Source organism: Euphorbia lathyris, chromosome 10, assembly GCF_963576675.1.
Source record: "Euphorbia lathyris chromosome 10, ddEupLath1.1, whole genome shotgun sequence".
Classification (NCBI taxonomy): domain Eukaryota; kingdom Viridiplantae; phylum Streptophyta; class Magnoliopsida; order Malpighiales; family Euphorbiaceae; genus Euphorbia; species Euphorbia lathyris.
Genome location: NC_088919.1, coordinates 9,885,389 through 9,899,049, shown reverse-complemented (window position 1 = coordinate 9,899,049; position 13,661 = coordinate 9,885,389). Strand labels below are relative to the sequence as shown.

The 13,661-nt window shown below is 35.6% G+C and overlaps 1 protein-coding gene across 2 annotated transcripts; it reads right to left on the bottom strand.

The window, feature by feature from the left end:
* Positions 1–2,434: 2,434 nt before the first annotated feature.
* On the bottom strand, positions 2,435–13,227 carry LOC136208951 (uncharacterized protein At4g17910). 2 transcript variants are annotated; one of them, XM_066000251.1, is made up of 18 exons: positions 13,078–13,227; positions 12,897–12,972; positions 12,723–12,806; positions 12,583–12,646; positions 12,445–12,487; positions 12,033–12,166; positions 10,633–10,703; positions 10,438–10,513; positions 10,263–10,352; positions 9,342–9,415; positions 8,220–8,307; positions 6,937–7,063; positions 6,747–6,851; positions 5,164–5,293; positions 5,002–5,053; positions 4,871–4,915; positions 2,885–2,983; positions 2,435–2,783 (listed from the first exon to the last, which is right to left on the bottom strand). In XM_066000251.1, the coding sequence occupies exons 3-18, from the start codon at positions 12,770–12,772 to the stop codon at positions 2,631–2,633; spliced, it is 1,401 nt and encodes a 466-aa protein (XP_065856323.1). In that variant the 5' UTR covers positions 12,773–12,806; positions 12,897–12,972; positions 13,078–13,227; the 3' UTR covers positions 2,435–2,630. The 2 variants fall into 2 exon arrangements, with proteins under 2 accessions (XP_065856323.1, XP_065856322.1); XM_066000250.1 differs by having other exon boundaries at positions 12,723–12,774.
* Positions 13,228–13,661: the final 434 nt, after the last annotated feature.

Sequence of the window (13,661 nt, the reverse complement as noted above, 5' to 3'; positions counted from 1 at the left end):
ATCAGATACTGACTAGAGCTGTTTCAATATTGAGTTGGAAAATAACTATTTAAGTTAGTTTCCAACTCAGCACTCTGAACAATTTTAAGCAAGCAACACACACACACACACACATATATATATATATATATATATATATATATATATATATATATATATATATATCAAGAGAAAGGGTTAGAGATTACTCAGCAGACTTACTCTGGTTCGGCCTCATCGCCTACGTCCAGCCCCTGGAATCCTTCCGAGCTTTTTCAATCCTCTACTGAGCTCTTTAAAGGTAGAGCATAAACCGTTTACAATAGCAACTGAGTATGCAAGAGTACCGTCCTCTATCCGTCTACTCAATCCTATCTACCACTGAATACTATAACCGAGTATTCAGATTTTCTCTACCACTGAGTATTATAACCGAGTACTCAGCTTTACTCTTCTAACCTTTACAAATGATACAAGAATTGTTCTCACTGAATGAAAAACACTTCAGATGAATAAAATTCACTCTAGACTTTTACACAATGATTGGAGTTTGGTGTAAGAGCTTGCTTTGTTTCTTTTCAGACAACTTCTATTTTGGATTTTCACTTTGTGAAGATTTTCTTTTCTGTCTGTATCTTTGTTGTATGTGTATATCGTAATAATCCAAGAGATCATTTGGCCTATTTATAGCAATCCTTGAGGCTTCAATCATTTGAATCCTGATATAGCCAATGTGTGATAAACGGTCTTCTTCGTCATCACGTGGTCAGCTTCCAGAGCTGCAGGTCAATCCTGTCTTCTGTTTTCACCAGACGCCAAGTTTGCCAGTTTCATCTTCTTGCGCCAGGTTTGTCTTCTTGCCAAAAGTCAGACGGTCCATGCATCTCGAAAAGGTCCTTAAGATGGATTTTTGAGGCTTCTGATTTGTGTCAGACCTTGTCTCCCAAGTTGACGGATCATTGACGCTGACTTGATTATTACTCAGCTTGACTCAGCGGCTTCGCCTTCAAGCTTTTTTAAAGAAGACATTTCTATTCTGAGGTTGAGTTGCATTCTTACTCAGCACCTGCTGTGTGACTTGCTTATGCTGACTTTGTTCTGTCTTTCTTTTATAGACTTTCAGTTCCTGTTCTCGTTAGTTAACTTACTCAACATTGAACAAACACATTAGTACAATTAAACCAAAGCACTTAAATTTAATTGTTTTAATCATGGGAATAATTTTGTCAAATCAAAATCATGTGGAAAGGTGTTTCAACAAACCCAAAATGGCTAACAATGTCAATCACAAAATTTGGTTTATAACAAAAAAACCACAAATACCGATTTACAAAAACGTGAAACTATATGGATTTTATTTGAAATTAACCTATATTCATTTAAAATATCAACTGTATAATTAGAATATAAAAAGAATCTAACAATCATCCAACATGATCCCAATATAAGAGTCGTCGATCGGTAGTGTTCACATGGACCATAATATTCAAATTAATTTGATCATTTACCGTTAAATTTAAACTCACTTAAATATTAAAGTGAAGATTCAAAGCATCTTTAAGTTCAAATTAAATGAGCTTAGATCTAACAGGAAATTACCAAATTCATTTAGTCATTAAATTCCATGTAAATAATACTGAAGAGCCGACATAGTGATAACGGTTTGGACTAGCAATTAGAAATCTATAAAGCAAAAAACGTTTCGTCTTGTAGACAAAGGCTATTCCGAATATTAAAGCAATCTCCATACATACAAAAGGGCCTCATGGTTTTTTAAGAAGTGCTGATATAGTTTAAATGTACGAAATAATAGCACTATTTTAAATTTAACGTTTAAAAAATTATACCAATTTAGCTTTAGAAACTAAAAACATTAAGGTACCAATTCTCATCATTTAGAACTAAATTAATATCATTTCATAAACATTGAAACTAAAATGATGCTACTTTATTCGTTAGGGATTAAATTAATATTTCCCCAGCTTAGCCTTTTAATATGAGTAGAGGATGTTAATGAGTCATGATAGTTTACAACCTATTCAAACTCAGATTTGATCAAAGCTCAGGAGTCTAATCTTCATTAAGTTCGATTTAAAAACTCACGAACAAGCTCAATTATTTGAAGCAATTATTTTTTAAATATTATATATATTAAATTAAAAAGTTTTATTTTATATTTTATTATTTAAATTTGTTGTAAATTAAATATTAAATTTGTTTTATAAATTATAAATTTGGCATTTCCAAGAAGACTGAAATTAGATAACAAAATATTAAAACATATAAATTTGAGTACGTTAGCGAGCTTTTCTTAAACTGAGTCTATATATGGTCCTCACAAGCCCAACCTTGCCGAGCCAAACCTACCTAGATTCGGTCTTAATTCGGCTCATTAACACCCGTAAATATGGGTGAATAGACGATTTTAGTCAGAAGTCCAAAATCTCTGATGAAATGAGAAACAAAATCACAATAAAGCTAATGGTGAAATGGACCGTATATTGGGCTGTAATTGAGCTGAGTCGAGCCGAGTTTTTATCGAGCCGAACACCGAGCCGCTCATGAGCGGCACGGCTCACTTACAGCCCTAACTGTATATCACTAGCATTACAAATAACATCTTAAACCAAACAAATAATATCATAAGCCCACTACCAAAATTTTAGCCTAACTCCATAAAAGCCTAATATTGCAGTGATGATTGATAGAACATACGCGTAACAAACCAAGATTAGTAGAGCTAACGATGATTTAACGAAGATTGTATCCACGTACAAGTTTATGACCCCCGTCAGAACATTCGCCTGCAACGAAACAAAACAAAAAAAAAAACAGATGTCACTCTATTAATTGTGACAAGGATGGAGGAATCATATCATATGAGAAATCAAGTGAGTTTTTTCACCAGAAGAAATGTGCCCAGCAAATTTTGATTAAATGCTTCCTCAAGTTGAGAAATTTTGCTCCCACCACTCAAACCAGAGACCATCAATAATGCCAAAACCTGGACAACAGGAAAAAACTTTCAACTGCCTATGCTTCATATTAGCTCGCAAACAGTCCCGCTTGAGGACGGAAAATAAACTCATACGCACATTCTGTGTTGCATGGACACTCTCAGGTTGGGCAGTAAGGGTCGGAGAAGGGCAATCACTCATTCTTAAAACCAACATTCTTAAGACTAAAGAGTTGGCGGAAAGTGGGGGAGCTCTATGTTCCTGTTTTCCTGTAGCTGGATCCTCTGGAACCCCAAGAACCCTTAGTAATTAGAATAGGATTCCAATTTAGCACCTTTTCAGATTTTGAGAAGAGTTGTTCTTTGGAGAGCACAGTACAATGAAAGTTGTAAGCTGTGTTCGGGGGGAGAGTTATTGTCTATCGTTGGCCTCTATGGTAGAATCAGTCGGGGGCCTGAGAGGCGGTGGTTCGTGGCCACGTGCTCTAATCCTCTGAGCTACAAGCCCCACCCCGTCTCCACTGGATCTGTTCCCGGGAGTACCCTAAAAAAGAACCTTTCCTCTCCCCAGCCATTTCAGGTTAAGAATTTCCGAGGTGTGAAGGGGGAGAAAAGGGATTTCATAATTGGGGTTTTGAATAAGATGATCTTTTCATATTTTTTTTTCATATTGAAAAAGTAATAAGAATGAAGAGTGTTAAGGTATGGGGACACGAGAAATGCTATTTCTAAAGCATAAGCTTCTTAAAATAGCCTTCAAAAGTAAATGCACAGGGACATGAAACGGACACGAAACACAAAAAAGCTACTAAAGAGGAGTGTCTGTGCAAGATAGCTGTCAATTGTTCTTTCCAGATGCAGTTTCAAACTCAATGGACATTACAAACTTATATCATAATTTTCATTTGCAAAAGATGTGATTCTTCTTACATTTTTGTTATCCTAAAGATGCTATTAGCCTAAATGACCAATTATTTGGCATAATCCGGAATTCCTACAGTATATAGGGTTATAAGATAACGTTTATGGGCAACGGATTCTTCTATTGACAAACTAAGCACTCAGTGGGGAAAGGCAGATGAAGATCAGACTGGTTTCGCGGAAGAGGTACTGATGCTGGATGTGAAGAATGAGGCAACCAATTTCACAGAATTTCACCTACTTTCGATTAATTGAAATTTTTACAGGAGCCGAGTTAAGTTCGGGACATTTGCCTCTATAAATAGCCAATATGCAATTCATTAACGTACCCTCCTCACACCCAAGGCTTGACATCTGGACATTTGCGGTGACCTAACATTAAGTGGCCCAACATTAATTAGGTGGTTCTAGTACCGTGTTGAGAAACTTGGAGCTAATTCCACCCGAAAAGTAGGCACCACAAAGGGAGAGGAGTCTCACCACTTATGAATTACACAATTGCTCCTCTAACTACCCAGTGTGCGATACCTAATACTTACTGTTAGAGAATAAGTCAATCTAATAAATATATAGCACGCTTGTTGACTATAGGCTGCTATAAGACAACTATAGGTGGCTAGTAGGGCTTCTAGTTTCCTTGATTTAAGGAGTGATTTTAGGAAGATCTTGTATATATATGTGCATTACTCTTAAGTAAAATATATCAGTGTAGTACATGGTGTTCCATGTATTCCTAGTGTATTACATGGTCTGTTACACTTACCAACTTCCACAACATGCTGTGAAATGCAGTAGTATTGATCTTATATCAACACAGGTTTGATAAGAAAAAAAATGTGAATTTATAGGTTAAATCAACCCCCCACCCCCCCCCCCCCCCCATCCTTTTTTTTTTACTTTGATACATAGCTCCTCGGTAGCCAACTATGACTGTCAGGGCTATTTAGAAGTTCATAGCAGTGATCTTATTGCAGAACAAACATATGTTGAAACCAGGAATATAAGGGCATTTACCTGAAAGTTCTCAGCCAACACGAGGGTAACATATGCCATGTTGCACTGCAAATTTTTGTTTTCCCGTTTCAGTCAGCAATTTTACTAAGCCATTTTTATGTATTAGCTAATCAAATGACAGTACATCTTACCATTCTACGGGAAACCCTTTCAACATGCCTGTCTAGAATAACAGTAACCGACCTGCAAGATTATTAGAAAGGAAAAAAAAAATTGTAATTTTCCATGTACTTATTTAATTGAAAAGAATGATCCTTAATTTCTATGTAATCTCCTGAAGTAGAGAGCATTACCAAAAGACAAGAGTAAGAAAGGAGACTCTGATCCATGCCCACTTGTAGCTTTTTATTGTGGTAGACGAACGGTTTCCAAAAAATAGATAATGACCTAATTGGACACCAACAAGATACATTCCCCAGTAACCTGGAAATGATAATAGTCAATAGAAATATCAGTATCATACACACAAAAAAAAAAAAAAAAAAAATTATATTCAAAAGCATATGGCAGTTCAATAAAATGGTAATATTTTAGGCATTGCATACAAGGGATAGATGAGTGGCTACAGAGACTCCAGTATAGAATTTGGTAATATTAACATACACACCTAGTCAGTGACCGACCAAATTCACCGTTAGATTTAGAATCCTAAGGTGGACACTAAAATAATCCTAAAGCTTAGATCTAACGGTGACCGAACAAATTTATTTGGTCAATCAATGACCAGGTGAAAACCACCGATACTAACATAACCACTATGAGTAGTTCCATTCTCCATTTGGATATTCAAGTTATTATGTTCAATTAATTAATGTGACAGACCTACAGCATTGCACTTGCTGGATAATATAGCGATCTCATCAGAAATTGCACTTGTTTGCCCAGTAATGCATGACTGAGACTTTCTTCTAACGTATTTTAAGAGAAATAATATACATATATATATATATATGTATGTGCTAAACTTCTGTGGAACTTCTACCCTCACACTTTTCTCAAGAAACTAAAGTGCTTTGGCTAGTGATACGGGTTAAATGCACCATTGGTCACTAAACATTTATGGTTACTCCAAACATATGAGGGATTACGACCTGTTCTGGCATCCAGAAAAGACTGAATTATAAAAGTCTCGCCTTTTGAGAACCTTAAAAGTAGAGAAGAGGAATCAGTTAGTAGTCTCCAGGCTTGTTTTGCCGGTCTGAAAATGTTACTCAATTTCAATTTGTTTCAATAAAATCATTCAATGTTGAATTGTCTCAATAAAGTCACTCTGGCGACTTCAAGAGCAAAACGACACCGAAAATATGATGTGGCTTCCGCGTCAGCACTAGTCAACTTTCACTGTTGACCGAAACAAAACATGGCTACCACCTAGCTGACCGAAACGACATGTGGCTGCCAACTATCTGACATGTGTTGTTTCGGTCATCTAGGTGGCAGCCACGTGTCATCTAGGTGGAAGCCACGTGTCGTTTCAGTCATCAGTGAAAGTTGGCTACAGCTGTTGTGGCAGCCACGTCACTTTTGATGTATCTTTTTGCTCTTGAAGTCGTCGGAGTGACTATATTGAGACAAAATTCAAACTTGAATAATTCTATTGACACAAATTGAAGTTGAGTGACAATTTTGAGACAACCATGAAAGTTCAGTGACCAACCGTGCATTTAACCCAGTGACATGCTGCTTAAGTACGTGGAACTATAAGCAAACGTTCTTAGAGGTCAGAACCCAAGTACTTTATTAGCTATACCTAATCTAATAAATAAAAGATGTTTCTGTATCAGGATATCTTAAAATGCTTGAGTGCATATAACATAAAGGAAGAAGAGCACCATTACTCTTTTCAACATAGTGGTACAAAACATAATCATCTCACCGAGAATACTGTATATTCCTTCCTTATTTTTGCTAATGATATCTGTTCCCCTCTTGTCAGAAACCAGATACTCATTTAATCCACTAATCAACCAAGATTGATAACCTGGCAAATCAAAATGAGCTATCAACAGAAGCTAATCAATGGATTATCCACATGTACAACTTAAAATATATGCTTAAAAGTATACCAATCAAAATTGCTAAACCCAGAATCCCTGAGTATTGTGGAGGAATGTTAATTAAGGATGTAAGAATTGACACAGCAGCAAGTGTAAAGAAGAAATTCCAGTGCACTCCATATTCCCCTGTATGAACCTATAAAGAAAAGGAATAAACATATGTACAAAAACAGCGGTTCATGGGAGAACAAATCCATACCAAAACAGATTTGAAGTACTATATTATATATGAAAGTGAGAACGAGTCAATCATCTACATTATTAAGAAGTTTATTTGTCAGAAGAAGCTAACAGTTTAAATCTAGCTCATTAGTATCGGCTTATTGACATTTCCCTCTATTAATTCTCATGAGAATTGACTGAAATTAATCATTTGATCTATTGTTCCTGTTTTCTGGAATGCAATTTTGACAGGTCGAATTTAGTTTAACACAGAACTGGTGCCAAACTGGCACTATTCAGATCTAATAGATGAGAAGTTACAATAGACATATTCATGATAATATAAATTAAAAGTAAAATATCGTGAAATCAAATCCTCCCCCGCTTATGTATAGTCCTAATAATTTATTTGTCGGAAGAAGCTTACAAAAGAGTCCATGTACATTGGTAAAGGCTCACTCAGCATGTGAACACATCCACATCCAATAATATCAACTTTGATATATTCTTCTCGTTTGAGTGGAATCACGAATTTTGAATAGGCATACGCTTGATACAAACTATTTCACTATTATGCTGGGAATTATACCATCTGTTTAGGATTTGACAATCTCTCTATGTGGTGACAAAAAATTCAAAATGAAGTTTGTCAGCTGCACTATTTAAAAACTTGTAGATAAAACAAATTACTCTTTTAAAGAACCTTAATAAGTTAAACTTTCACATTCTATTTTTGCTCTTTTCGGTGAAGAAATTTCTGGGTTTATAATTTACAATTTGTATTTCCTCCTTTAGTTTTCTAATGAATTATATAGCAGGACACCTAGTCCTCTAAGTTGTACTTTCCTTTCTTTCTCTAAGTCATACCTTTTCTTATTAGAAAGAAAATATTTATAGGCATGAATTTGTCAGTTATTATCCATAAATATTGATTATTTTGATCATTAAACACTTCACAGTTTTGAAACAAGCAAACAGTTGAAATCTATAATTTCATACAATTGTGTGGCAAAGCTCATCACTATTGTACAACGTTAACTTATCAACAAGTTCAATTTCCTGGGACTCCACTAAAAATTATTTTTGAGAAATGGATCAGTATTTAGGGTAACTCATGTCATACAATATACCTGATAATCCACACTTCTAGTAGATAAAATTCGACCAAAACCCAGTAGCAGCAGTGGAGTAGTAGATTTGATTGCAGCCTTCAAGCTCCTAAAATGGCATGAACAAAGCGCAAACAAACAACAGCATCATCATTAATGCAATCCAATACAAGAAGTATATATGATATGGTTTCAGAATGAAACAGATTATTCAGGCAACCATAACCAAACTAGGAGTATTTCTTGGGGATCTTTTGGTTGATTCTGAGCTACCTATTGTGCAACTGCATATCCATATATATCCTTTCCACTTTGATTATTAAAAACTCAAAGGGTTTTATGTACAAGCTTAATATGAATACAGAATATATTAGGGGCTCATGGTCGGTTAACCAATCCATTAAGAAATGTTTGATCAATTAACCATTAACTCCATTTAAAAAAAATAGAAAACCTAAACCCTAATCTATTAGAATTGGCTAACCTAGTCAATTAACCTGTATTTTCAATAGTTCCTCATATATATATATATATACACACACACACACACACACACACACACACACACACACACATATATACACACATAAATACACATATATAGCAGGCGCATATGAGGGTGGGAGAGAGAAAGAAAGTCTGCTGCGTCAATGGAAATCCCAAAGAGGGTCTTGGCATGTCCATACTGAGAACTTGTTGCTGAAAGAACCAGGCAAGTGGCAAAATGAAAGACCTCAGACATTATAATTATCATCTCTACCACAAATAATTAGGGGGCTCTTAGGTAAAACATGATAATGGAAACCCAAAATCAAAGGCTGTCTTTTTAAACATAGCAACATGAAAATCACTAGCTACATGAGTGATCGATATTTTTCATAGGAACCATCCTTCAATTTTATAATTGAAGGATGTAATTGAGAGGTCTTCACCTCTCACCATCCAATTAGTACATGCTCTTTCTTTAACTTGGAAAAAGCAAAAATTGAACTTAGAACTGAAGTTGCAAACTCCTTCTGAGTTCTGACAAATCATAGAGCCATACATTGAGATCATCTGTTTAGCCTTCTATTTTACTTAAAAAATGAAGTTAACAGCAGCATGTACAAGATGTTCAAATTCATCAAGCATAAAAAGACTTACACCACTGATACGCTTCGAGCTTGCCGTGAAACTAGAGAGTTTGCCAATATAAATGAACCAACCCCGAGATCCATCTGAGATTGCAACATAAAGGTGCAAACTTGTAAGTGGAAAAGGGAATAGTCATCACAGAACAAATTTCCCATGAGAGAGAAGTTTTTCCTTGAGAAGTTTCAAGATGAATTGGATTGGAAAGAGATTATTTTTTTTCCCACAGTACAATATGTTGATCAGGTAAACCAATAAAAATAAATTCAATACTCAGTACAGATACTAATCTTGGAAAGTTTTTGGATAGCAATTTTCAGTAGGACAGCCCTAATACTGTTATGGAGGTATGAACAGAAAACAGAATAGAGTTCAACATAGGGATAGGTTTTTGGTTCAGATATTGTGCATAAAATGTAAGATTCAGTCGTTGATCAATAGATTTAAATGAAGGACGAAGACAATTCTCATAAAAGAATAAGACAGCCCTATACAAAAAGGCTGCAGCAAAGTTTCAAAGCTGCAAATTTTCTGATATTCCAACATTCATAAATGTAGAACTGGAGAAATTTCAGCTAATGCAATATAATCTCATGAATAGAACTTCATTAAGAAAAAGGTTGGTCAAGCAATTGCATTAGGCAAATGACAGGTAAATGTAAACAGGATACAGGAAAGCTAATAATCCACTAATTGTTATCTCAAGTACAAAGACGTGATTCACAGAAAGAATGAAACATTTATCAACTAATAAATAACACTTTCTATTGTTTGCAGCAGTTACATGCTAAATAAAGCTAGGAAAAGTCTGCTTTAGCTCGAATCTAGAACCAAAGAATAGCAATTGTAACCAGAAAGGAAAAAAATTTATCATTTTAGTTCCAGTAATTCATTTTAGCCTATCAATATCAGCTACAGCATGAAAAAGCTTACCAAACTAGTACCATATGTCTCGGTCTTCGCATATCTTCTCGGATATATTCTAAAATCAACAGCTAGGATAGAAATGCATGTCACAACCATCTGCAGTAACCAACCCAGAAAATAGTATAGCAAAAGTACTGGGATGCTAATTTTTAATACTGTTTACAAGTATGCGACTGAGTACCACAAGAACTCTGTATGAGGAGATGATTGTCCTGAGTGAAAGGGACTCTTTAGAATAAGAAGCAGATGTTATGTTCCTGCATTGAAGTACAAATAATACTTGATCATGTCCTCAGAGTCACAGTACATGTGACGCTTACAGATATAATAAAAATATAAGTACCAATGAGGAAATTTTGTGACTTACAAGCTCTACCTTTTAGCTGCAATAGAGAAAACGAGCAGCATGAAAAGGATTGCGGATACAAATATCCATTCTGCTAGAACCTGCCATCAATAATTAGTTAACGATTCAAAAAACAGAATCTAGTACCACCAAGTCCATAAACAACACAACAGAATAATATGGTGAATCTGTGAATGAGAGACGTTATCAAACTACAGCACAGCTAATTTGGAACAACAAAAAAATCCCACATTTTAAATCAGTAGAGTGACTGAAATGTTACAGAGGCATATGAAAAAATACAAATCACTAACCAGAGACCCTTGGCGCAACGGTAAACGTTGTTGTCGTGTGACCAAGAGGTCACGGGTTCGAGTCTTAGGAGCGGCCTCTTGCCAAATAAATTGGCAGGGGAAGGTTTGCCCCCAGTACACCCTTGTGGTGGGACCCCTCCCCGGACCCTCGCTCAGCGGGGACGCGTAGTGCGACCGGGCCGCCCTTCTTTTTACTAACCAGAGACCCAGTACGAACATTCCCTCAATGAAATAATAATTCAACAACAACAACAAAGCCTTAGTCCCGAAATGATTCGGGGTCGGCTAAATATCAAGAGACAAGGAAAAATATCAACAGACAAGGAAAAATATCAAGAGAGGCGAGATGATGGCGTCAAGCTCGTTCATAGCCACTCAGTAAAGAAATAAGCAGGAAAGTTAGTTGAGAAGTTGAATCTAAATCACGAGTAATAGCAAGTAGATATTCTTCAAACTACTATAAGAGTGATATTAGTATTATACATATTACCTCATGAAACTTTATTGCGACTTGCAAGTATTATGAGAATAATCGAGTCAATCAACTCAATGAAGCCTTCCCCCCTAATTGGTTGGCGTCAGCAATATAATTGGCATTTTCAATTCGCTATTTATATCTTTTGTCAGTTCAGAAAGATACTAGCATTTTCAATATTATCTCTTACTAAATGCAAGAATTATGAAGTAGAGAAAAAATCGTTCTGTATATATCAGCGCGGATAACAGTATCAACTTAGACCATAATTATCTTGCTAAACTTTTCCCTTTTCACTCGCATGCCATGAACTACTAAAAAGGGCGGCCCGGTGCACTACGCGTCCCCGCTAAGCGAGGGTCGGGGGGATCCCACCACAAGGGTGTACTGGGCGCAAGCCTTCCCCGGCGAATTTTTTTGGCAAGAGGCCACTCCTAAGACTCGAACCCGTGACCTCTCGGTCACACGACAACAACCTTTACCGTTGCGCCAAGGCTCGCCCTCATGAACTGCTACTTAACAAATATTCTACCAATTGCTTAACTGAACAGCTACTATCAGCTAGATAAATCCTATCTAAAATAGGATATCTTTTTTTATAACAATCATGTTCATGGGAAGTACAACTTGGCAGAACTTACAGTAAAAAATAAAAGCATGGGCAGAACAATGAACATGAAGTCCACACTGACAGTAGCTATATATTTTCCCAAATTCTTAGAAGTAAGAATTGCATCGTCTGTTTTCTTGTTTGATATGCTTGAAATCTCATTACCTGTAGAAATCAGAAAATAAAATGATCATTACAATAAATTAGTGTGCACTATAATCTTTTCATCTTGGATTCATAAAACAAGACAACAGCAACATCTTTTTTAATCAAAAGGATGCAAGAAAGCTCATTGTGATCCAATTTCAGTGAACCTGGAAAAACTACTGCCCATATAAAAAGTTATTAACAACAAAGATCAAGTCCAGTAAGAGTGCGAGGCCCAAAAAAAAAGGCAAATGTAGTGAATTGATACAGAAAAATAAAATGGGAGTAAAGATTACCACTTTTGCAGCAGAAGATGGAGTGTCTCAAAACAAATAGAAGCTGAAAAAGGAAATACACGGAAGAAGAAGAAGAATAAATGATTGTGGAAGTACATTATAGGAAATTAAAGAGCAGGAAGGATAAAATGAACCTACAGGTACAACAATTGAAAGTGCTGCAATTTCACTCATAGAAGAACCACTCAAATTGCTAACAAACCTGAAAACAACAAAATATATAAATTAAAAACTATTAGATAGAATGAGAGAAAAGAAAATTGGCTGAGATATATTACTCTTCTTTGAGGTGCTTGTTGCTATTGAAAGAGTCGGAGTGAGAATCCATAGCTATGAAAGGAGAAATTGAGAAAGTTCATAAACTATTAGAAAAAAAAAAAAAACAGTATAATTATCCATATCTAGAACACTAAACCAAAGAACCAATGCAAAACTCCATAGAGTGGTCATACCAGATATCTGAAGATCAATCTTTCAGTGACAATAGATCAGTTAGAGGATCCAAAAGAATCCAAAATCAGTCACAACCTAATGAAGCAGAAATCAACGAACTCAAAATATGGATTTCTCAAATCATACATTCAGACTGCTTATACCAAAAATTAATGAAATAAAAAGATTTCGAAGTCTTACCAAGATTGTCGGAGTAGATCGGAGTCAACACTGAACGGTGGTTGAAATCGAATCGCCGGTTGGAGCAACCTTGCCGGAGGTTTGAGAGAAAAGAAGACCCAAAACAAAAGCAAAAGAAATTAGAATTAGAAAACAAATTCAAGGATTTCTTTATTCAACGGGTAAATTACACCCATGGCCACATAAATTTAAACATTTTTATGTTATGGCCATTAAATTTTAAAAATACCAAATAAAACTTGTTCAACTTCACAATTTCTAACATTATGACTACTCAACTTCAATTAACACACCAAAATTACGGTTAATAGCCACAAAATAGAAAAGGAATAAGGTACCAAAATAGGCCTAACGTTTTTTAGAAAGTATCAATTTAGTCTCCACGTACGAAATAGCACTAATGTAGGCTTAATGTTTAAGAAAGAGTACCAATTTAGGCCTCGATAACGGAACGTGACACATCATTTACATTACTTCGTTAAGTTCTGTCAATTATAGGTGGAGAAAGAAATCAGAACTTAACAGAGTAATACAAATGAGGTGTCATATTTCGTTATCGAGACCTAAATTGATATTGTTTTTTA